This window comes from Pseudoliparis swirei, chromosome 17 (genome assembly GCF_029220125.1).
Source record: "Pseudoliparis swirei isolate HS2019 ecotype Mariana Trench chromosome 17, NWPU_hadal_v1, whole genome shotgun sequence".
NCBI classification, from domain to species: domain Eukaryota; kingdom Metazoa; phylum Chordata; class Actinopteri; order Perciformes; family Liparidae; genus Pseudoliparis; species Pseudoliparis swirei.
Genome location: NC_079404.1, coordinates 4795279 through 4821310, shown reverse-complemented (window position 1 = coordinate 4821310; position 26032 = coordinate 4795279). Strand labels below are relative to the sequence as shown.

General features: G+C 45.0%; 1 protein-coding gene across 6 annotated transcripts in view; it reads right to left on the bottom strand.

Annotated features, from left to right (window-relative positions):
* The window catches only part of birc6 (baculoviral IAP repeat containing 6), a 102844-nt gene that overhangs the window by 42859 nt on the left and 33953 nt on the right, over positions 1-26032 (bottom strand). For 3 of the 6 annotated variants that reach the window (XM_056435665.1, XM_056435668.1, XM_056435667.1), the window contains exons 39-64: positions 25772-25925; positions 25054-25170; positions 24396-24556; positions 23864-23990; positions 23653-23763; positions 23044-23332; positions 22364-22935; positions 21976-22151; positions 21782-21878; positions 21392-21586; positions 21073-21273; positions 20123-20402; positions 19764-20020; positions 19274-19382; positions 18752-19006; positions 17577-18444; positions 17139-17282; positions 15766-15895; positions 12990-13121; positions 12627-12788; positions 12299-12472; positions 7505-7728; positions 6476-6809; positions 5592-5809; positions 3855-4019; positions 3091-3262 (exon numbers count right to left, since the gene is read on the bottom strand). In XM_056435665.1, coding sequence (XP_056291640.1) covers positions 3091-3262; positions 3855-4019; positions 5592-5809; positions 6476-6809; positions 7505-7728; positions 12299-12472; positions 12627-12788; positions 12990-13121; positions 15766-15895; positions 17139-17282; positions 17577-18444; positions 18752-19006; positions 19274-19382; positions 19764-20020; positions 20123-20402; positions 21073-21273; positions 21392-21586; positions 21782-21878; positions 21976-22151; positions 22364-22935; positions 23044-23332; positions 23653-23763; positions 23864-23990; positions 24396-24556; positions 25054-25170; positions 25772-25925 — 5824 coding nt within the window. The remainder of the gene's footprint in view (positions 1-3090; positions 3263-3854; positions 4020-5591; positions 5810-6475; positions 6810-7504; positions 7729-12298; positions 12473-12626; positions 12789-12989; positions 13122-15765; positions 15896-17138; positions 17283-17576; positions 18445-18751; positions 19007-19273; positions 19383-19763; positions 20021-20122; positions 20403-21072; positions 21274-21391; positions 21587-21781; positions 21879-21975; positions 22152-22363; positions 22936-23043; positions 23333-23652; positions 23764-23863; positions 23991-24395; positions 24557-25053; positions 25171-25771; positions 25926-26032) is intronic. The other 3 variants (XM_056435670.1, XM_056435669.1, XM_056435671.1) reach the window with 3 other exon arrangements.

Here is a 26032-nt window from a genome sequence, read left to right as displayed (position 1 = left end):
GAGAAGAACTAATCAAAGTGGAAGGGCTAGTCTTTTGCATCCTCGAGTATGAAAACAACATTATGATGCGTGGCGTCTCAGACGAGCCTGGACTCAGCCGTGCGACGTGCACAGCCTCCGCTTCAGTTCCAGACGCCATTTCATTGGGCCAAAAGCCAACATCTCCATCGCACGATCAAAAAGAGACGGGAACGTACAGACGGCTTCCAGGTATCATTCAGAACTACATGGCGGCTTCGTTGCGGCAACTCCAGCCTGCGGCGCTACCGTCGAGATGGAGTCCACTCTCTCAGACTCAAAAGGGCACCAGCTGGCAGCGCGTCACATCGTGAGCGCGGACACACAAACGATAAGGAAATTCAGATCGTTCCACAACGGACGAACATCAGGGGGTTAAATCGTTTGATGGGATGAGGACACATCTGAACAAAGAGAACGGACTCCATGACGTGGAGCACGAACAGGACTTAATGATGGACCTTCACAGCTTCTTTGTTCCACACACTGGTCTCTGATAGTACCCCGCTCCCCCCAGTGTATTGTAGTAACGCATAAATAAAAAGGCCCCATGGTAGGGAATGGTACCCTTTTCAATACTGTGGCATCTTTTCTTTCTTCACAACCGGATTTCATATATACAGGACTGTCTCAGAAAATTAGAATATTGTGATGAAGTTCTTTATTTTCTGTAATGCAATTAAAAAAACAAAAATGTCATGCATTCTGGATTCATTACAAATCAACTGAAATATTGCAAGCCTTTTATTCTGATTTATTGCTGATTATGGCTTACAGTTTAAGAAAACTCAAATATCCTATCTCTAAATATTAGAATATCATGAAAAAGTATACTAGTAGGGTATTAAACAAATCACTTGAATTGTCTAATTAACTCAAACACCTGCAAGGGTTTCCTGAGCCTTGACAAACACTCAGCTGTTATAAATTTTTTTTTTACTTGGTCTGAGGAAATATTAAAATTTTATGAGATAGGATTTTAGAGTTTTCTTAATCTGTAAGCCATAATCAGCAATATTAAAAGAATAAAAGGCTTGCAATATTTCAGTTGATTTGTAATGAATCCAGAATGCATGACATTTTTGTTTTTTTAATTGCATTACAGAAAATAAAGAACTTTATCACAATATTCTAATTTTCTGAGACAGTCCTGTATATATACATGCATAATATATATATACATACATAATATATATACATACATATATAATATATATATCCATACATATATACATATATATCCATACATATAATATATCCATACATATATATCCATACATAATATATATATATATCCATACATATAATAAATATATATATATATCCATACATATATAATATATATCCATACATAATATATATATATATCCATACATATAATATATAAATCCATACATATATAATACATATATAATATATATATATACATCCATACATATAATATATACATATATATACATACATATATAATATATATATATACATCCATACATATAATATATACATATATATACATACATATATAATATAATATATATATACATACATACACATATACATACACACAAACATATATATTTTTTCTTCTTTTTCCTCTGCCATGATGGATAAAAGAAAACTTTGCTTCAGGACTTTTCTCTTGGCATACGAGAGGAAAGTGATCATTCAGTCGTTTCATCTTTTGCCAAAATAGCCCATCACTAATATGACGAGGGCCACATGAACCAGAGAAGCCAACTAATGCTGTCGCAATTACCTGTAAATTCCATGGCTCGTCTTGTGTTGCACGTTTGCTTGAAAGAGGACAGTTTTGGTACTAAACCCGTTAGCATGTCACAGTAAAGGTGATTCTTGGTTTACATTGGCGATTGGCAATAAAACCCAAGCAGACGGACGGTTTCCAGTACAATCCGAAACTTAGAATCGGCCCAAGTCAACACAATCAATCCAAATTATAACCTCGCCAGAAACCCATGTAGAGTGATTAGTCTACGTGAGCAATGTTAAACACATCATAAGCATACAAAGCTTTATATCTGCATCAAAGAACCAGAGATGAAATGTAAGATAAATAGGCTGCAGCAACCAACAAAGGGTGAAGTCAAACAACTAAATACGCTCATATCACGTTAAAAAGGTAATTGTGATCAATTACGATGATTGAAAACAAAATTACAATATTTCTCAAATCAAATGAGTCGATAATAAGAGTGAGTGGACACAACACAGTTTAATGTTGTATCTGAGTTTTTCGTCCATTAAATGACAAATATTATTGCCACAGTATTATCAAGACCCCGTCAAATTCAGCCAAAGTGTAATCTACCAGCACATCACCTTTTTCTAACCGCCAAATTTAAATCAGAAGTAGCCGGATTGGGCCGAAATCGTCTCAATCTGGCCTGACGATTTAGACATTGAGCGAGCTAACTTCATAACAATACACCTAGAAATGGGTTCTCCAGGTTGCAATATACACTTGATGAATACAAAACACTGATTGGCTTGGATATAAACTTAATAACCGGATGCATTTATCTTATTCTAACCTTTTAAGAGATGTTGACAAACGGGTCTCAACTCAAAGACCATTAACCCTCCTGTTACCTTCAAATTTACGAACATCTTCTACCCTTTTTGACCGCAGCAGTTAAAACCTCCAGAAAATGATTAGAATTAATATTGTTTCTCAAGTTTAAGTCAGATACTTTATGTTTGTTTGTTGACTACCTAAATAGCCATTTAAATAAATAAAAAAGTTGATATTTGTTATATGTTTTAATCAGTGAAATACAGCCTGGGGTCAAATTGTACACGACATTGAAAACATATCATCATGTGAATTGGATGTGTTCCCAGTTGACCCCAATAAATAAGGAAGTCATGAAATATGAATAAATTTTAAAAAATGTAACATTGAATGGGGTCAAATTGACCCCAAAGGTAATAGGAGGGTTAACCTGCAACTTCTGGAGCTTTTGGCCATACGACACCTTTCTCGATGTCCCAATGCTGCCCGCCCCTTTGACTGCGTGTGTTTTACCGGTCACTCTTTAAAAAGAGGGAGCCTACCTGAGTCGTTGCGTAGGTAGGAGGACATGGCGGGGATGAGGCAGGACTGGCTCAACAGCTCCTGCAGCACGGCTGGCAGAGCCGAGCTGTTGTTGGCTCTGCCGTCTGCTGACGAGCCGTCGGCGCCGTGGCAGCTGCTGGCGCTCGCGGGGTTGATGTAACTTGCCAAGACCTGGTGAACAAAACAATATGGACACATTGTGAGACGAATGAGTCATAAAACCTGTCCACCTTGCTTAAACGGACACATGTATAAGTGTTAACACTTGAAATGATGAAGGCAAATAACATTTCTCTTTACAATCAAACATCTCAAATGATGAAGGCACTTACAAATGACACGGTAGTACAAAATGTGAACCATACTTTGGGGTTTCATTTTTACCTCTTTGCTTAAGATTTAATTAAACAGCTTTTTTTCCTTTACGAAATGTACCAAAACACTAGAGACGAGGAAGCTCTTGGGTAGATAATGACAAGAATAAATATGAAAGCCTTTTTAAATCATACCCTCTTAAATATGGTTTGAATTATTATCAAACATTATTACTAAGCGTGTTTACTAGATATTTAGCCACGGCTGACCAAACTGACAATTTTTTCGTCGACCATGCTATGACATCATGGTACCAACCCCCGTCCAAGAACAACTCACCTTTACCTTACATAAAGCAATGTGTTGACATGTTAACTTTGGCAGTCTTAGGTAAAAAACCCATATTTCTAAAAATGAAATATGAGGTGGGATTGATGGGTAAATGTACCTGCAGTAGACAGGTGACGTGTTCCTCTTCAAGCCGTTGTTTGGTGAGGGCCTGCTCCACGTCCCAGCCCGAGGCTGTGGATCCAGTACCAAAACCAGTTCCTTTTGCCCAGTACAGCTGCTGCTCCTCACTGGTCCCCGCGCCGTGACAGCTGGATATCTGCGGCTGTCAACAAAGACACAGATGTAGGATAAAGTCGAGGGATAGAAGGACGGTTTTGGGGATGCCTGACCTCTGTTTATGAGAACGCTGGTTGCCAATGTATTAAAAATGGTGGCATGGTAGAATCGGACTGATCGGTGAAATTCAGCTCTGCCGACTGGAAACTATTTGAGAAGAAGTGGTATTATTCTTCTTGAATGGCATTCATTAGCAAATGGAGCCTAAAAATATCCACATTGTGCTCCAAAATAAAAATAAAAAGGTGAAAGCCGACTGTCCTTGAACACGCTGAAAATTATAAGCAAAGGACGCATTCATGGGTTTGTTTTTGATGGTCATATGGGAGTAATCAATAAAAGTCAACATGGATCACAACCAGCAATGTATTGTAGGTGAAGAGCTGATGTTTTATTTAAAAAACAGTGGGTGTCCATGTCATCTTCCTCCTCTGTCTCCCATTGCAGCACACGGTGGGGCTCAAGGACAGTGGGGCCACAGTGACAAGTCTTTGGCTCACATTCAAGTCATTGGCCCCGTGATCCGTCCTCTGCTTTGTCGACTCAATAAATCCACAGACGGGACGGGAGGGGAGGGACGAGTGTCAGACCCGACCCCCAAAATACAACAAACGAGGCCGGTCTAGTGCGGAACCCACACGCCCTGTTTTATGCAGGATCCAGAGAATGGTTTGCTCTTATTAAGCAACCAAGCCAGAAAAGGGAAAGCTCCAATACTGTGCTTGACTTTCTGGAGCCGATCCCAGCTGACATTGGGCGAAGGCAGGGGACACCCTGGACAGGTCGCCAGTCCATCTCAGGGCACATATACATATATATATATATGTACACACATATATACACTACCGTTCAAAAGTTTGGGATCACTTAGAAATTACTTTATTTTTCAAAGAAAAGCACTGTTTTTTCAATAAAGATAACATTAAATTAATCAGAAATACACTCTATACATTGTTAATGTGGTAAATGACGATTCTAGGTGGAAGTGTCTGGTTTCTAATGAAATATCTCCAGAGGTGTATAGAGGCCCTTTTACAGCAACTATCACTCCAGTGTTCTAATGGTACATTGTGTTTGCTAATCGCCTTAGAAGACTAATGTCTGATTAGAAAACCCGTGCAATTATGTTAGCACAGCTGAAAACAGTTATGCTGGTGATATAAGCTATACAACTGGCCTTCCTTTGAGCTTGAAGTTTGTAGAACAAAATTAATATTTCAAATATTAATCATTATTTCTAACCTTGTCAATGTCTTGACTATATTTTATATTCATTTGATAAATAAAAGTGTGATTTTTCATGGAAGACACGAAATTGTCTGGGTGATCCCAAACTTTTGAACGGTAGTGTATGTACATATATATAAATGACACAAATGAATGAGGGACAATAGTTTGATTAAAAGAATACATATTTATATCAATGAATTATCTTTTAATCAAACTGTGTAAAATAACTGAATATATGACTAACACATTTCCATGACTTTTCCAAAACGTGTGGGACAGAATTTTTTTTCAAGGACTTTTCCAGGCCTGGAGACCCTGCGTGCCATACCTCAGACACACTGGCGTTGCCGTTGGGGTTGCGGGCGACGTGATGGCTGAGGGCCGACAGGCAGGCCAGGATGAGGTGGATGGCGCCGATCTCCAGAGCCATGCGGCGGAGCAGAACGCCGTCGTCCGTGGTCAGCGGCGTGCTGCTGAACAGCGCTCGCAGCACGTGGAACGGCAGCGTGGGCAACACGTTGGCTGAAGGAGACTGCAGGATGTGACCTGAGAGGAGGAGGAGGCAGCAGACAATCAGGAGACTGAGCGTTTGGTTCTCATCTCGTGATTCTGTAATGCGAACGCTATTTTTTTTAAGGATTAAATGGACTTCCGACCACTCGAAGCGCTTTAGCACTTCACGTCACCATTCACCCGTTCATACGCCGGTGGGAGGCGCCGACATGCAAAGTGCCACATCAGCTGGAGGACCCAAGGATTCTGATTGGGGGACAGCCGCTCTACTTATGAGCAACATGAGCCCCTTCGTAGTGACCCATAGCGTCACATTCCTTATGAGGTGTGTATGTCTGCGTTTCTTAATGGACAAAACGGTTTGCTCATCATGCATTCATTAATAAAAAGTACTGTTTTTACAAGTATTTTTCCATATGTGCCTCTCTAGCTGCTTTGTGACCGGTATCACTCAACAAGATGAAAAAGACGACGACATCAATCACAAACTTACGAGAAAACAAACCATCAGTGAGAAATGATCCCGTTAGATTGATGTCAGACCATCTCACCAGTTAGTTCAGACTAATATGAGCAGCAACGGTGACAAAGACATGATTAGTGTTCAGGAAACTAGTGTATGAACACACACACCAGTGTTTAACCACACACACACACACACCAGTGTTCACACGCACGAGCGCACGCCGTCAGACTTACTGCCCTCCCCGTCGTCGGTGACGCCCAGCACCAGGCGCAGCAGACACTGGGCGTGCTTCCTCTCCTTCAGCAGCACTTCGGCGTACCCCGGCAGGCGCAGGAACAGGCCGAACGCCGCCAGAGAGTGGGCCGGGATGGGGGACATGGTCTGCACCGAAGACGGCGCCACCGAGGACGACTGAGACGGCTGCTTGTTGATGGGCGGCGGCTCGGCGGCGATGGACTCGGGCGCCTCGTACACCAGCTCGCCCGACTGCTCGATGGTTACCCACTCGAACTGGTCGCTGTCCTTGGGTTTCTCCTGCGTGGCGGAGGGCACCACCGGGGCACTGACCTGTGGAACGACCATCCGGGAGAGCAGAGGGTAACTTCAGGGGACAGGGAAAATGAGACAATGCTGACGGGTGACGTTAGGAGAGCGGGAACGCTGCCGAGTCATCATGTGGCCAACTGACGCCTAAAGGAGAGGAAGTCTCTCTTCATACTGTGAACAGAACTTCCAACGCAACCAATGATCGCAGACCTTTTCCGATTTATCCAACAATTAGTTTCACGGTGACTCGTTTGGTCGCAAAATGTCCCAAAATAGTAATAAAAAAAGACCCATTTTTCTGGAGCCCAACACTCCAAGGATAATCTCTTTCACTATCACAGATGAAACAAGATGATATTTCAGAAGCTGCTGCGCTAACGTCAACCGATCCCAATACAAAAGGTGGGAAATGGACCTCGACATAAGGATAGTTTTGTCAAATTGTGTGCGTCTTGATATCATCCTAAAAACAATCACAAGAAATTTGCTGTACATTTGAAGAGCTGAACTATAAATAATGTGTCACTACGACTGGCACTCATATTTCATTCCACTGTGATTTCATTAATACATCTAAACAAGTAATTACTGTAGGTCCATACAGTTTAATGCAGCGTAATAAAAGTGCAGCTTTGTGGTCCTTTATTTAAGATCTACTTTAATGGTACTTGCATCATCCATGCATACGTGTGTGTGTGTGGGGGTTTGAGTCTCACCTGCTGAATGACATCAGGGTAGAGCATGGGCAGCCTCTCTGCGATCAGGGCCAGGCCGCCCATGCCTGCAAAGACCTGCAGCGGTGACTGGATGGGGTTGGTCTCCAGCAGGGACTCGTCGGTGGCGGCGTCCAGACATTCTTCGCTGGCCGTCATCGGTTCGTCCTCGGGACAGCTGTTCAGGATGTCACAGTGATCCACTGCAAGGAGGGCAAAGGGAGGACCTGTTGTACGTTCACACTCTGTCTGGTATGTCGGACACTCGTTAGCACGAACACCTGTGGGTTTTATTAACCTCAAGTCCACTGTGAGGTTAATAAAACAGTCAATGTTTGTTTTACTGCAGAACTGTTGTAGAAAGAGTAAGTTCAGGCTCTAACACGATCACAGGACTCATCTCTAAAACAGTGCACGAACAAATCAGGAAATACATATGAAAAAAGTATATTTGGATGTATAAGACGCCTGCCAGTGCCTTTCATAAAAGCACCGAGCACTCATTCCCTCTTTTTCTTGTGTTCAGGGTGGCAGCGCATGCATCATAAAACAACGTTTCTCCACAATATGCGAGCTGTACGTTTAAATTGCTTCCAAAAAGTTATTGTGACAATCTGTTCACCCACCCCACATTTGAAAATGTGACAAGTGAACAGTTAATTTATGAATACAAGTTGCGTTGTGGTGAACTTGGCCAGCATCCTGTTACCTTTCGGGTCAATTTGACCCCATTCAATGTTTAAAGTCGGTTTTCTTTGGGGTCAATTTGACCCCAGGCTGTTTTTCACTGTCAAACATAAGAAATATCAACTTCTTTATATATTTAAAGGGCTATTTAGGTAGTCAACAAACAAACATAAAGTACCTCACACTTAAACTTGGGAAACAATATTAATTATAATAATTTTCTGGAGGTTTTAATTGCTGGGGTCAAATTGACCCCGAGGATAAAATATGTTATTAAATGTGAAGCTAACAGGAGGGTTTAAGAGGAGCACTAATAACGAGGCTACGGAGAGAATGCTAATTCCCACAATCCCTATGGGCAGGTGATGAAGATGTGCTGGGTGAGGAGGAGAAGACGAAGAATACTCGCATTGGAGAGCTTTTTAGTTCACCCTCGGATGTTATACAGTATCTATCTAATACATCTCTAAATAAACTGGTGTTCATGAAGCCATTTTACAAACTAAAGTTGTACTTGGTGATAATTGCACAGCAGCCTATTTATTAGAAGATTAAGGGAACTACTGACGCTCTGTTCTGCAACGATTTAATATGACGCCATCTTGGATTTCTCTAACAAATGATGACGATCCTTTGGTCCGGTACTCCGGCCCTCTCCTCTGTGCTGCAGGGCGCAGACAGCGCCGATGAAATATTCAGCAGAATATCATTTGAGCTCGCGTACATCTTTTATAACCGAGAGGTGTTTATGAAATAGTTATGACTCGCGCACAAATAACACTGCTGCTTTTAATTGTTATTGTAGTGTGGGCAAATAATGTGCGATATGAAGTCAAATTAAATGTATGAGACGCATCACAATAATCTAGTCCTCATCAATTCAGTCGCTAAATTCCCATTTTTTTCATCATGAGATACTCCCGACAAGTTTGTCTGTATGGACCAAAACTTTAGCCTGAGAAGTAGCCAAGGAAGCGTCCGACGATTTGAGGACTTGTTCTGTCCCAATGCAACGTTTAGAAATGAGACCTCGTCCATTCGGAATATTATGTTATTATTTTTGTCTTTCATTTTTTCAAAGAACCAAACGGAGAGCAGGGGGAGAGATTCCGATCACGACGGACCATCTCCTTCGCCGGCTCATCGTCATCAGCGGGCGGTAATGTTTGTCGTTGAGGGTGCCCAACCCTCCATGCGCTGATGCGCCACACCGTCCTCATGTCCTTGTTTACACTTCTAACAGACAATGACAAGACGGTCAAAAGGAAACAAATGCTGAAAGGCAAACACACACTCGTGCTAACCCACACACGTTGTTTTGTGTTGGCACAGCCTTGGTGTTTTTAGGATTATTGAAAGCTGTGGTCGAATGATGGGTCATGTTCAGGCTACTCGTCTCTCAGAAATTCATCGCTCTCTAACTCTCTCTCAGGGGATTCGTTTTTCTGCCCCGCACTGTGCTGGACCACCGCAACTTTGATATATCTACATCTATGCAGAGGATCGGATCTTTAAAGGCCCGCTGCAGATGACATGTCAAATTCTGCTGCCTTGTGTCCTGCGATCATCTGTTGAAGTACAAGAGTATGGAGGACTTAAAACGACTTAAGTATAAATAAATGAATAAATGCATGAATAAATACAAGAATACATAAATAAATGCTTAAATAAATGTATAAATAAATAAATACAGAAATATATTTATTTAATGATGTCCTGTTGATTTATAACTTATATTTATTCATTCCTGTATTTATTTATTTATGTATAGATTTTATTTAAGCATTTATTTATACATTTATTTCAGCATTTATTTATACATTTATTTAAGCATTTATTTATTCCTATATTTATTCATGCATTAATTTATTTATACTTAATCCATTTCGAGTCCTCCATACAAGAGATGAACTGTTCTGGAGATATGCTAAGGACACACCCACATAGGTACCGACAGACAGACATCCCAGGCTTCATGGTTAGCTTTCTCACCGTCTTTATCGGGGGTCACTATCATTTCCCCTTTTTTATCTGCTGTAAAAATGTTTTCAGGGAAGGAGAGATGAATCTCAAGGTTATTGGGACCATTTCTTGGCAGATTGGTAGTGTTATTAAATAAAGCATGCGCCGGACATGATGCGAGTACATAATCGGAGTGCCTTAAGGCTGACAGTAGTCAGGAGAAATGCTTTCAGAGGCAAAACATCGGACAGACGGTCAATTGACTTGAAAATAAAACCTTTGATGCAGTGTCTGGATCAGGGAGAGATTCTACTGGGCCACTAATTTGTGTTAATTGTTGTCTGATCTCCACAGCTCCTTTAATAAGGCCATCTGAATGCAGCAGCCACAGAGAGGAAGGATATAGATATCAATAAAGATAATGACACATCAAGTGGTCAATGTCTGGGCAGCGGGCACTTTTAATAATGCGGTAGTTTATTCAATTGGAAGGGAAGCAGCGAAACTGTACCCGCTCGTTTTGGGAATATCAAGGTTGAAAAACAATGTGGGGTTGCCAGGCTGCCTCCAAAACAACTACGTGTGCTGCTTCACTTGGTAAACTCTAATTTAACAATTTATATTGTTGAACTCTTGGTGGACAGTTCACTATTTTCCTTCTCGTCGAATCTGGCGCCGACTGACTGTTGGGTCAGAGACGTAGATGTTTACTCCTATTGCGAAAGTAATAGACCAATCAGCATCCTGTGAGGAGCTGCTGGCAGCTGCAGGGGTGGTGGAGGTGTTATTTCAGAATTGGAAAGAAGCACAAAGAACGACTATGAAGGCTCATCTCGACGGAAAAGATGATTTCACTCTTCTGTCAGCCTGGTTGTTAGACGGTTCATTTATTTACCCGTCAAGTAGATTTAGAAAGCGCCCGCCCTTTCGACTGCTTCTCAGATGGCTGTGTGTGACAAACCGTAACAAATCATCTGGCATTGTCAGGTTAGAAGTACTCCACCACAGCTGGAAGCATTGTTGGAGTTCCCCTTCAAACCGTCTTAGGAACAGTAGTGATTTTTATTTTTGATCATCAAATAAATGGTTGAATTCAGACGGTACACTTGTGCAATGCTCGCCGTTATGGCTTGCGGAATACTAATATGAAGTACAGTGGCGCTACCATTATTGTCACTTCTTACACTTACGGGTACAAAAAAAGAATAAGCCGATGATACATTCAATTTTGCCCTTCAAAATATGACTTAGCCAACCATCAGTCGCACAACTCATCCAAACAAATGAGGCTCTAGTTTTGAAATGGAAACTTTGGATCGAGGGCGGGTCACGGCCAATCACAAAAGGTACCCGAGCAGTTCTGCACATTCATCAGTGCTGAGATCATCAAAACAAGACCATGATGTTAAAATGAATTTGGCCTCGTGCAGACCGTCGAGTCTGCAGAATCAAATAGCTAAATATAACCAGTCCTGCAGTCAACACATCGATGGACTGGCAGTGTTGTCTTCTGGCTCAAAAGGCGGGGAAGCGGTTTGATGCCAAATGCCATTAAAGTCCAAAAAAGAATCGGGGCTGGATTGGGAAAGATGCTCCAGGGGAAGATGCTCGAGACGCAGCACTGGCTGGCTGTTCCCCACCTTTAGGGACGAGGTTGCCACAGTGGTTGCCATTGAACACAGACTCAACTAATAGATGATGAAAGTCATCGGCAACTATTTTTTATAATCAATTTATAATCGAGCAGTTGCTGCAGCCCTTGGTCGTTCATTAATACAAATTCCCACAGTGTGCGTCCCATCAGCTCTCAGTAACATCTACGAGAATACGTCCTCAGGCTCAGTCAGGGCTGTAGCGTGGCGTTAGTCACTGATGATGCAGGACGACACCCGCCAAAACGCTCCAATCTATGAGTCAGCCATCAGCTCATATGATATGACTGCACGTTGAATCACTTATGAAGTTCAGCGTGAACACAAAACGGAGTAAAAAGCAACAATGACGTGAACTGCGCTGCAGGTCTATTTGATAACCTGAGATGAATTGAGGGTAACCATCAACGGAGCAGGAGACCGTTGTAGGACGATGTAAAATATCCGAATTGTGAATCTTAGCAAGTAAGAATCATTGAAATATTATTGTTGGTACCTTTCTCAGTGCGCAGCCTCTTGAAGGAGTCGGTTTTGGAAAGACCGGGGTCAGAGATGACCTTGGAGCCCAGTTTGACCGTCAGGTTGATAGACTGATAGCCCTGGGGCAGCTTGCGGTCGTACAGGAGTGTGAGTAGCTGAGCCAGGGTCATCTCAGATGGTAGGGGCTGACCTGGAGCAGAGGAGAGGGAAATTGTACAAAAAAATGACCTCTGTGCATACATACAAATGTGGTGGCTCAGTTTGAGTACGAGGCTCAAAACACATCGATGTCCAACTGCCAGATGTCAGCCTGCGTCTTAACGTTGCACTCCAGTTGGTCGTACCTGGAAGCAGCTTGTGGTACAGGTGGAAGACGGGCACACTGATGGTTTTGGCTGAAGGATCCACACCAGACGACGCCGTCAACTTGTCACTCATCACGCGACCCCTCCGCGACGGAGGTCTGGGAGGGGTGGAAAGCGCTCGCTTGGACTGGGACTTCAAACCTGAATATGGACACACACAAGAACTTTTCAAGGCCTGGAAATAACCATTTCAGAATTCCATGACCGTACAAACTCTGTTTAGTGCTTCGTATTTGTGGGTAAACTCGCTTTCCAACTAGAGTGGCATGAAATTGGTGAAATGAGATGCAGAGGTAGGAACAAGATGATGTCTGGGATGCTGTTGGACAGGAAGTCACGCACCTGAGGCCACAACAACACTGTAGTTGTCCTGGAAGCCGCTGTCCGCTTTCATCTTCTCCTTCTCCTCGTGATTCTTCTTTTCCTTGTCCTCCTTCTGCTCATTGATCAGCTTGGCTGTGATGCTGGGCGTGTCTGTTTGGACGAAGAGGAGATAGCATGAAATCAGATGAGTAATATAATATCGTCTTTCAGGAATCTCTTTATTGTAAAAAATTATTATTGCCGAGCATCAAACTGAATATCTTGTCAACGAAACTCTGTCCAGGTGAGAGAAGTAGAAGTGTGAGTAGATGTCTCTCCAGACATTCACTTCAGGCCTGCCTCTTGCCTCTGTCCCCCAAACAAACACACACACCATACCCAGAACTGGATTTAAATGAACTAAGACACACACCCCTGCCCCCCGCACACACCTATGTCTTTGGAGTTTATCTTTTATTTAATTAAATTGTGCAGAGACACGTGAAGGCCATGGTCGTGTCGTCTCCAGACTCTATTTGAGTCTCACTTTTTGTTAATGGACAGTGTATGGGCTTCATTCCAGAGTTTGTTTTAACTCGTTTAACTCTTGTATTTAAACCCGAGAAGACTAAAAACGAAAACTGACAGCTTAGATCAGGGGTCGGGAACCTATGGCTCGCGAGCCATATGTGGCTCTTCCGGTGACGGCATATGGCTCCCAGACAATTTTGAGTTAAAAAAATAATAATCTCCGCCCGCGTCCCTGTAATCGTCTCTATCGCGCCAGATTACAGCCGAAGTAATTTAAGGTCCTTTTCTTAAAGACGTCTTTGTTCTTTTATTAAACTAAACGTCTGTTATTGATCGTCTCTACAGCAGCATGTCATTCTGTCTCTACGTGTCGCCGTCTTGCGCGCCGCAGAGCCCCCGGCGCGCGCATCGGGGCGGAGCAAAGAAAAAGTCACCTGCACCCCACCCCCCATAGCATCATGCAGCACCAGAAGTACGTTAAAAATACTATATGGCTCTCAATGAAATATATTTAGAAATATTTGGCTTTTATGGCTCTCCCAGTCAAAAAGGTTCCTGACCCCTGGCTTAGATGTTACTCTTATTAGCGTTCTCTTCTGTCTGGCGCCCAACACCTACTCGTAACGGTTTAAAAAGGAACACGCGCGACAGAAATGGCGCCCAACGTGGGGCCAAAGCCGGCTGAAAGATAGCAGGCCATCCTGCAGCTCCAAGGTCCGGTGCTGCACTGATGCCCTTTAATGTCCAGTTAATCAAACGAGGGCACATGGATGAACAGGGATTCATTTTCTTCATAATTTCCGCAATCATAAAAGAAAAAAATCGCAGCTATTTTTGGTTTCGAAGCTGGTTCCTGGTCATTTATCCACCGATTAGAATCTGGCCCCAATCACGTCCTTCGCGCCCTGAGAGACGGGGGAAGACGACGCCGTCGCCGTCGATTACAAACGCGCTTGTTGGAAAGGATGTCACGGCGATGAGATCTTGGTATTGCGATTGTCGGCGAAAATATCACATTTATTATATAGTTGTACAAACTAAAATATGTCTTTAAATATATCCACCTTGTGTTGGAATTGGTTTTGGCCCAGCTCAAGACAGCTAGATTATTTCACCCTGACGTGGGTATGATTATCTCTTAATAAGATGTTGGAACATACTTGAAGTGTTGGACCACTTTGACAGCATTAATTGGATATCCATTTTGTTCATTAATTTCCTCCACGTTCTCACACTCTTTTAGACATTCGCTGATACAAACTTCCTATTTACCCTTTAAACTACCATCAATGAAACAACACATCCCGCACAAGGTTAAAAATATAAAGCACAAGGAAAGCAAGTTGTTTAAACTGAAGGAGAGCTTTTCATAATAAAACATCAATGCATGAAGTTATGATCTTTACTCACACAATCTAAACCGCAATCAAAAGAGATATCTCAATAAATAGTCAGTGAATGACAACAGTACTTCTCTTACATCAGATTGGGGAGTGAGACCTGACTCTGATTATGACAGAACTGACCCTTTGCTGAGTCCCGCCCTTTAAATGCAGACTGGCCAATCACAGAGTAGCATCAGCCACCTCTGCCCAGGATCTGAAGACTACACAGCTCTGCATTAGTCTTTGAGGCGATGCTTTCAGATGGTCTTCGTGTTCAGGATGGTTCAGTGGGGCTCGTCATGCTCGTTGTAATAGTTACACCGAGATGTCAGAGGGACATATATATTTCTAAAACGTTGTGTTTTAACATAAAAAACTCTATGTAGCTAATGTTAGCAGAGTTAGGCACATCAACATTTCTATACTGTGCTCGCAACTGAAGGTAGAACATCACTAAAAAGGTACCGAAGCCTTCTACAGTTCAACACAGCGAATATAATAAAAGATCCCAACAGAGATGGAGTGAAATAATTTGTGTCCAACAAGAAGCAGCAGCTATACCTCTCTCCAAACACACCAGACTCCATTGACAAAAACAGTAATGTTCAGATTATTATCAATAATTGGAAATCATAAAGCGAACCACGATGACGCTTCAGTGAAACTAATCGATCCCTCGTGTTCTACGGTCGTGTGCCAAGTGTTTTGGAAGTGGTGTTGTACCCCAATGATATGACTCGTGACTCCTCCCACAGCTGCAGGAGCAGCTGCCAACTAAACAGGGGCGGAGCTTAGAAACAAGATAATTAATGTGCCTTCTTGTACGTATTCATGCACCGGTGGCTGATTGTTTCTATTGGCTGCTCAAACGCTGTAAAGTGTTCCGCGATGGAACGTACCAGACACCCGGTCCAGGACTTCAGCCAGCGCGGTGGAGATGGGCAGGTGGAGGGTGCGGTATTTGTGGCCTGCTCCATACATGGGATGCTGGATCATGTGGCTGGTGGCATTGATGCGTCCTTTGTATAACTGAGAAAAAAACAGGGACAAAATGGTTTTGCATGAGCATGTTATTGAAATATAAAGCCCGGCTTAGTAACGGGACATTTTACAATATATGGGACTGATAAAATTCTCTTTGACATTATTTTTAAGCAGATATGAACCAGTCAATTGTTTTTTTGTGTGTTTTATGTTTAAGTCTTCAGAGAGGTTGATGCTAGTACAGATCTCGACTGACCTCTTTCCTTTATTAATTTATCTTACTTCCATTAACACATTGTTTGCACGTCCAATGTTCGAGAAAGCAACACAAATACAGAAATAATAAAATACACAAACGTTCAAAATGACGTCTGACACGTTACCAGATGGGTGTAAATTCTCTGATACAACAGGCAGCTCAGACCCATGGAATTAAAGAAAGACGTTAAATCAAAGACCACTGTTCAGTTCAGTCGGCTGGGATAAAATCAGGAATCAAAATTCAAAAATATTTACGGCAGGTATCAAAGTTATAATTTTGGTATCGTGACAACCCTAGTGGGCGTCACCAAATGTGAAAATAAGTCATAATAAATACCTCTATCAAACACAACAGTATTCAGCTGTTAAAAAAAAAAAAAAAAGCAAGAAAGACCGAGTCTGGATCAAGCGACCTTGCCTAGCACACTCCCCTCTGCTAGCGGGCAACGAGACAGAACACCTCGTAACACTGAGAACAATGAGACAGCTAGGATGTAAAAAGGTCTGCTTCGGGTAAGTAAAACTCCCCCCCCATCCTGCTCCAGGACGAACCCGCAAACAGGCAGAGTCCTAAAGAGCTTTTCTGACAACCCGTCATTGCGTTGTGTAAAAGATGGAGCACCACGGTGTCATTGAGAAGACCTTAATGCTCCACACCAGACACGCATCAGTGTGAGGGAATCACCCTGATGAGGAAGGAGGCCTCGTATTGTTTTGCTGTCCCCTTGTGGTCACAGCTGATTGCTACATCGATCAAGTTTACTTGGTGCCAGGTCAGTTTGAGTGGGTTTTTTAACCACAAATATCATGACTTCATCTGAAGTGGGGGGGGGGGGGGCCGCTTTAAATGCCATTCCAAACCAACCGAGTGCTTCATTCAGCGTGTGAGTGTGATTCCAGTTCACAGAGTTGGAGGATGTAGGATAGAATTGGGCCTTAAAGGGCCAGTACTGAATAAACAGACATGTTTCTCTCCAATCTGGATAGGAGAGAGAGCTGACATTCAACAACAGAGAAGGTTACCCACCGGACAGGGAGACTGTAGGAAGACCGTGACCTTCTCGTCCTCCAGCATTAGCTGCAGGAAAAGCCTTCGAATGAAGCCAGAGATGTTTCCAGAAATGGGCACGTTGCCTCGCTGGGGTGCAGACTGGAAGAGCTCACAGAGAACCTGCAGACAGAGGAAAGAAATCCATACAGACACCAATGAATACATCAAAAAGATGCCACCATGGCCTTCACGTGGTTCTGACACCTTTAAAAAGTTGCGTTGCCAATTTTAAAACATGACGAATAGCATCAGTAAAAGCGAGTCTCTATGGCTGTCAAGGGTTTAAAAACACGTCTCTAAACTTTTAACCTATTACAACTCTGTGTCGGAGATGTCAAAACTCAATGCCTGGTGTGTCAGAGAAAGTGAACGCTTTGGGCTACGACCCCAACAGAGTGGAATATAAGAGCAGACCTTAGCCATGCGCCGCTGGTTGTTCGGGTGGCAGGAGATACACTGGAGAAAGAAGGCCACAGTGGCATTCTCCAGGGCGGTCCTCTGCTGCGTGGTGAGTCCTCCTTGCCCAGAAGACGTGAGGGAGTAGCGGGACCCTGAAGCCTGAGGCTGGGACGGAGGAGGCCCGGCCGCAGAGCCCAGAGGCTGACAGCCTAGACTGGCACTGGCACTGGAATGGCACAGCAGGAAGAGCAGCGCCGTCCACAGCGGGTTCACCTCCGGTCCTCCTAACCAGTCTTTCATGGCGTGACTGTTGCCCACTTCAGTCAGGAAACGCAGCACCGGAGCGGCGAGCTCCGCGGCCAGAGACGGTCTAATGTGTGCGGATGAGGAGGAGGATGAGGAGGTGGAAGAAGACGATGACGAGTGGTAGTGGTGATGTCGTCTCTCGGCCTGAGCAGCAGGCAGAGGCAGGTCGGCGCTGGCCAGAAGGCCGACACCGAACTGGGCCAGGCTGCGAACCAGCAGCGACGGCAAGCCCGAGGCCAGCAGCTGCTCGATGGCCCCCGACGACTGGGAGGCGGCTGCCAGCGTCGTGAGCTGGGACTCGGACAGATTAACGGGGGGTCTGGCGTGCTTGGAGTCGTCCGTGAGTCCCGCGGCGCTGGTGTCGGCGTCGTGCTGCTTTTTGCCGTCGTCGGTCATGGAGAGGCGGTGCTGCTGGGCCTGAGAGTGGCTGGCGCTGGGCGCCGAAACGACGCCCATCCAGGACATGAGGAGGGAGAAGTAGCTGGGGTGGATGTGACAAATGGAGCACAGCAGGCTGTCCACGGCCTTCTTCAGCACAATGTTGCACGGCAACGACATGGACCAGTTGTACAGCAGCCTAGAGGAAGGGCACACGAGCGGAATCAGTCTCCAGTGAGGAATCAACGCCGTTTAGTCCTCAAAAGGCTAAAAAAATCAAATGTTGAAGCCGTGCATGAACATCAATAACCAGTCACATATTAGACTGCATTTAGGAAGCTTCCACACAGACCAACATTAATTGAAGGTGCTCAATACGATATTCACTGCATTTGTACTGCCTCCATGTGGCTCTCACCACGGCACAAATATGTCAATGTCCTACCCTGTATGCATGTGTGTATGTATTTATGGTCTTATAAATAAGGAAAAGGGTTATGACTGACTCAAAGAGCTCTCTGTTGAGCAGTGCAGGCAGGTCGTAGTCAACAGGCAACTGGTAGCTGTGCCACAGGATGGCTGCCACGCAGTGGATGTGGGAGGGCGACGGCATGAGGAGGCCGTACTCCCTCAACGACGACGAAGAAGAAGAAGAAGAAGAAGAAGAGCCGGCTCCGGCACTCGTGTATCCCATGTGGCCAGCCATCTTGTGGGCCGCCACCCGCGATGAGTCATGGACCCACTGGAGAAGAGCCTGGATCCTATAGTGTGAAGATTCAGGGTGAGATTTGAGAAATAAGTCACCGTCCTTTGGAAAACACTACCTCATGTCCTTAATCACCGGGGAATTTATATGCAACAAACACAACCGTATGAAAAAGTGTCCTTCCACTGTCCTTGTTATCTTATGAGTCTGTCTAGAATATGACCTTGACGGAAAACAGATTCTCATTGGTGGATGTAATAAAGGAGGAGCCTAGCAACTGTTTGAGTCCAGGCACACACAAAGATGGAAGATGACGATGTACCTGTCTTTGGTTCCAGGGTCCTGCGTGGTGCCCAGCTGGTACAGAATGTCGATGGTGGAGTCTGAGGAGAGGCCGTTGAGTCGGCCAAACAGCAAAGGGCTGTTCAGGTCTACAAGGAAAGAAGCAAAGACGACAATAAGCATCGCAATCGTGCTCAACAGTCAACACATTAGTTTTGCCTTCAACACATATGGAATATTATTATTTGTTGGACACGTGTGCAGATGTGCAGCGTTCTGCTACCAGACTCATTAGGTGACATTCATTCATGCAACAGTACAAGTGCTTTGAGGGGTGTGTGTGTGTGTGTGTGTGTGCGTGGGGGGGGGCACACGTTGTGCTCGAGTCTAAATCTGGCATGTAATATATGCATATACACACACAAACATATCTATCCATCCAGCCATACATATACACACACACACACTGTGTATCTGCTCTGCTGCTTATGATTAACCCTCCAGCAGCGACGTGGCGGCGTGTGACTCACTGGTCGGGTCGGTGCCAGAGGCGGCACAGTTCCTCAGCAGAATGTCGATGAGCTTGAGTCCGATGCGAGTCGACTGCAGGCCGATCTTCACCAGCACGGCCTCGATGTTGGGCGAGTGCATGCCGCAATAGGGCGACATGAGCAATGCCGCGCAGGTCTGCAGCAGGTTGGCGGTGGGTGCTGCGGCACTGGCCATCATTCCCTCCAGGTCGCTGACGTGGGTCAGGCAGTGGTGGAGAAGACGTAGCCACCCGATGCTGTACGGGGGGGGGGGGGGGAGGTAAAGAAAAAGGTTACAAAGGCAACCAACATATGAATACAAATGGAAAAAAACCCATTTCATAATAATGCCTTTGTACCTGGTTTTAGAGACCTGGTCCTCGGAAGGCAGGAAGGGGTTGTTGACGGTGGCAGAGGAGGTGTTGCCGAACGCCGTCAGGCCCAACAGTTTGATCTGAGACAGACCGAGGGTGCTGGCGTCACGGGGCCGGTGCAGCCTCAGGCAGACGGCCGACGCGACCTCCGCCTTCACGAGCTGGATCTTAATGTACGTCAGGCCGCTGGTGATGACCGGCGTGGAGAGCGGCAGCATGTTGACCCCGTCGGCACTGATCTCCACCGAGACCGAGGACGGGCAGGCTGGTCAGTTAGAGGAACGAGCCGCGGCAGAACGGGAAGGAATGACATTAGTCAGGGTTCTTACACATGTTGACCAGTGGATTTCCAGGACTTTAAACCAAATTTCCATGACCAAACTGAACTCTCGGTGTATACATGAACATTTTTTTAAATGTAGTATTCAAACAATGATAATTACAAAGCATACAATACACCTTAAATGAAACAAATTACATTATCCCGACCGCTTCCTGAGCTACTGTTGCTATGGCCAGCGAACTTTCCAGTTAAGGTGCGTTCACTTGCAACGGGAAAAAATAATAATTGCGCCGATAGTATGAGAGCGTATGCCGGCTTAGATTTTGAGTGTCTTCCTTTTAAAAACATATGAATTATTTTAAACTCGGCGTAAATGAACATGTGAATATAACAAATTTCCATGACTTTTCCAAAACTTTTGCGATTTAAGTTTTTTCTAAGACTTTTCCAGGCCCGAAAATGACCATTTTAAAATTCCATGACTTTTCCAGGTTTTCGATGACCGTACGAACCCTGATTAGTTTCCATCCAAGTGAGATGGAACCGCGTTTCATGGTTGCACAACTAGTGGCGGCGATACACTTTCCCAAAAACTCCAATGTGCTTTAGTTTTCAAATTAACTTTCATTATTAAAAAGTGGATGCTACTCACTGGCTAGAGAGGCAAGATGTGGCTGGATGTGGAGCTCTTTCAGCAGCACAGCAGCAGGAAGGTGGATGGTGAGGTCACACCACGCCTCCTCCGGCAGGAAGATGTAGGACCAAGCTGCTGACCGGGCCCGGCGGTGGGGGGGCGTGGCTTGGAGCAGGACCTCTGCTGGCTGCGCTGTGGGGCTGCTGGACGTTATGGTGCCTATGAAGGGACAAGTCCATCATTTAGCATTAAAAAGAGAGTCGATGTAATATTGTGAAATATTTTAATGTTGAAATTATTGATACATCAGATTGGAGGAGAAAGAAAGTGAAAAGACCTAAGGGAGCAAAGTTGTGGAGTCCCTCAGCGTTGTCGGGCTCCGAGGTCATCACTCTGGCTTTTAAGTTGCCGTCTGCCGTCTTTCCGGGACCTGAGTCCAAGAACTTCATGATGGTGGACACCATGCTGCGCGCCGTGTTCACAATGGCCCGGGTGCTGGTCACCATGTTGTTACAGATCAACTGCACACCACCTGGTCAAATACAAAGAAAGTTAGTTGCCCAAAAAGCTGCTCGAATCCAGTCTCAGGTGTATGTCGCTGTGCATCATTTCAATAATGAACTAAAGCTCTGGAAAATTTAAAGTGCTTAGTTTAAGGGTTTTGACAAAGTGGGATAGGACTAGTCCAAGAAAGAGAAATACTAGCAGCTGTTGTGTAGATACCAACCCATGTCATGGAAGGCCTTGAGAGCCTCGCTGGTATCCAACACGCGGAGGATGAACCACAAAAGAGGCTCGGACAGCTGACACGTGGAAAGAGACCCCTACAGAATGCAAACAAAAACAAAAATTACATTTTTGGTCATTGTTTAAAAAAAATCAAGATGTAATTTCATACCAAATCCTTACAGCCCCATTTACCTGTCTGCCCATGTAACCACAGGCCATGTATGTGAGGATGGGCTGGAGCATGACCTGGACCGAGGTGGCCCTCTTGCTGAGGGTGGTGAGGATGGTGAAGAGGCCGTCGCCCACCGAGATGGCATCGAGGCCGCCGTGAAAGTTCTCGTGTTTGGTGAGGTGGAGACCGCTGGCTCCTGGGGAACGAGAACGTGTCAGCTTACAGCAGTACGGATAGAGTTACCATCTGTGGTTCCCCAGGGGAAGAAGGCAAATTAAATGCCATTATTTATCAACCCACTAAACCACACGACACGACGGCTCTACGATGTTCACCAGCTGCTCTCAAACCAAAGCCCATTGATTTGTGGACACGAAAACCAAAATGAGTTCCGGCGAGTTGTCCTACCTATGATCATTGCCATGGCGCTGCTGTTGCACTGGCCCAGCGCTGACAAGATCTGGCTCATAATCTGCTGATTGGCTAGCACCAGGTCCGCCACACCTGCAGGGGGCCCCTGGCTGAAGGCGGATCCCCCGGCTACGCTTTCTTTGCTGCCACAGACCTTCTCCTCGTCCGACACGCTGCTGTCGGCCGCTCTGCTGCCGGCCGGCGGCAGCCGTCCGCTGAACTCCCTGTCCCCGGACAGAGGCAGCTGCACCAGCAGGTTGACCAGCTTGAGGAGGTCAAACATCAGCTGGTCGCGCGTCGTCTCTCCGCAGACGGCCTTCACGTCGCCGGGCCGGATGATGTTGGCAAACAAACCGCCGAAACAAGCCCGGGCGCCCACAGAGCTGTCCGAGCCGCTGCGGGAAACCACTTTGTCGGAGCAGGTGATGTAGTGGTGAACCAAGAACGTGATGGACTCGATGACGGAGGAGATGGTCGCCACCGACACCACCTCAAAGTTTTGCTCCAGAGTAAACTCCAGTAGCTTCACCTGGGCGTCCAGCGGACCCTGGCCCGACTGGAACGGACCCCTGAAAAAGGTCGGGATCAACCGTTAGTGCCCAAAGAGGAATTCTTACCTGCTCATTATGAGACTGACAACTGTGCTTGAACATGCAAATATTATTGATTGAAAATACCTTTCTCGAGAGGCGATTGCATACCTCTCAGTAGACAAGATGTGCATGAGTTTGAGGAGGAACTCGCTGAACATCTGCGGGCAGGTGGAGGACAGGTGGACCTGCAGGCGGCTCAGAAACTCGTGCATGGCCTGGGTGGCGGTGGGTCCCACCTGAGAGCTGTGCTGGCTCGTCCCGTTGGTGCTGGAGCCGGACAGGAAGCGCACCAGGACGTGAACCAGGGTGGGATCAGACACCATCTGCTGCGCCGTGCTTTCCTGAGAGCTCATCCCGTTGTTGTGGTTGGGGGCTAGAAGTTCAAACACAGATTTTAGATGCGTCAATGACAAATGATGACAGTACACAATGAAAATCACCATGCCGAGGCTTAAGTTGTACATTTCTTTGGTCAAAGTTACAGAATGTTATCGTCTCGCGGCAACTGATTTTCGAGCAGGGGGCATTCTGCTCACACACTCACCGTCATGGTCCATTCAAAGATGTGCTGGCATCCACATTGTAAGAGGCGAATGCCATGAAACATTTTAATGCTTGCAGCGGGGTGTGGCGCTACAGGACGTTTCACAGCTGTGGACGACACGCAGAAGGAGACCAGCGAGAGCAACTCACCGCAGGCTGGCATGTTCGTCATCAGGGTGAGGGAGTGCAGCACCAGGCACCACGTTCTCAGGGAGGTGTTGGGATACCACGCCAGCACCGTCAGGAAACAGCTGATGGACGCTGGACACACAAAGAATAGAATATGAATACAATGAAATGTCAACTCTGACTAAAGCAAAGGGGAGACGGACTCTGAGGAGCAGAGTGGTGGCCTCCTGACCTTGGTTCAGTGGGATGGTGGGCACTCGGCTGGCGTTGAACAGGAAGATGTCCGAGCCGCTCTCTTCACTGCCAGCGGAACATGTATTGAGACTGAGCGTCAACCACAGCTGCAGCAGGGACTCCAGCTGAGAGAGAGAAAAAAAGTGGTTTTCAAATAAAGTTATTCAATCTCAAAAGTATTTTGAGATCAAATAACCTATTTGCTCCAAAAGTTTTAACGTGGACTATTGGGAGCAAATAACATTAATGTACCGCTTATAGAGACGTTTGTTTTTGCATGGTAAAATACATCATTTAATAAAAATCTGAAAAACATGTAGAGTAAATCTTCGCCAGAAAACATATACAATGACTCTTGTTCCAGACGGACTGAGGGTGCTTGATTAAAATCTAATGAAGTGAAATGATTTCAAAGTCGAGGATGCTCAAATGGCTTCTGACTCGTCTCCTGGATTAAAGGCTAGACCCATTTACATGAAGTGCAGTGTCATTTACAGCACAGGTTTAAGTGTTTGCTTGCGTCTGCTGACCTGAACGTGATGGACCTGCAGCATGGAGAAGAGTTTGTTGAAGCAGGAACTCAACATGGGGATGGAGGAGGGCTGGATCATCATGCTGCTGGCTGGGGGAGAGCCTCCTCCGTGGAGAGCCCTCAGCAGGGAGTCATCGGTCCCGTTGGAGGCCTGGCTCACTGAAAGACAGAAAACGAGCAACTCTTACAGCCGTGATGCATATATACACATTTCTTTTATTCCAGCCTTATGAATCCATAAAGCAACAAACACAAATACAACAACAATGTATAGAATACAATAGAGTACGAGGACACGGGTACAATCACTGCAGTTAAAAAACAGAACACTTGTTCCAATGTTTTCAGAAACAAGAAAAATACCTCATATCACCGTGTTGGCTCAGTTAAGTCTTTTATAAATTACATTTTCTAAGTCATTTAATTAAAATGTATACATAACATTTCTCAACACAGCATGGAAAGTGGGAACATTATAAGTCACAAACATGTGACTTGCACTTGTCCATCTGGGAAGCTTGAGCAAGATTCTGAAAGCATCATTAGATGCCACAATATAATAATATAAATACAGAAACTGAACAAGAGTGTGTCTCCAGGTCGAGGAGGACTTCAGGTCAACGTTTTGACAAGCGGCCGTCCTCGCTGCTGCGTACCTGTGGACGAGTTTGAAGTGAGGGCCTGTAGAATCGAGTCGGCCTGCAGCGTCGCCATCATCTTAAGCATCAGCTCAGCCTGCTGCTCCAGGCCCACTTCTAGCCGGGCATCCAGAGCTGTGAACAACAGTCAAAACAGGGTCAAAGGCATCATGACGGTTATTGAGAAAGGTCAAGACCAGACCGTAACTGCTCCCTACTGCCCTCATGCTGTCCTTGTTGAACTTCTGCTCTGCCTGTTGTTGACTACCTGTCTGTTGTCAGTCTCTGTATGTCTTGACTTTGCTGGTCGACCATCATCTACCTGCATGCATGTCTTTTGTTGTTGTTTGGCTGTCTGCTGTTGTACATTTCATGTACGCTGCATGCTTTTATGTTCCGTGTCTCTGACATGATTTTTTTCCTGTTCATTTTAACATATTTATCCCTTATTTTATTTGCTTTGAGTCTCCTTGTTGCATGTCTTGTTGGTACTTGACAACATCTAAGAGTATAATCACTATTCATTGTTTGTGCACCGATTGAAAAGGTTAAATATTTTACAAATATTGTATAATCTTATGTTTTTAGTTTTGTTTTATGATGTCTGCCTCTCGGGACCACAGATGAAAAATAATCTCTTGGCTAATAACTCAACGCACATTTACAAAAATGTTTTTTTATTAATGTGCAATGCAAATTTAAAATAGACGAGCCCTGAAATCGAGCCTCCACTCACCCTGTGACACAGACACCGACAGACACTGAGAGCCGGGCTTTTCAACAGCAACCGGCGGTTTGGACACCGGGATGCCAACCCCTCCGATGTACGGGTTGTACCCGTACGTGCCGTAGTCAGCACCCCAGTAGTCATACCAGGTGCTGCTTATTGGCTGTGGACAGACACGAGATGGAGGGAACAGGATTACAGATCAACATCTACATTTCATTACAAACCATTTATTTACAGTTAAAGTGAGTTAGTCTAAAGAAACTGTGA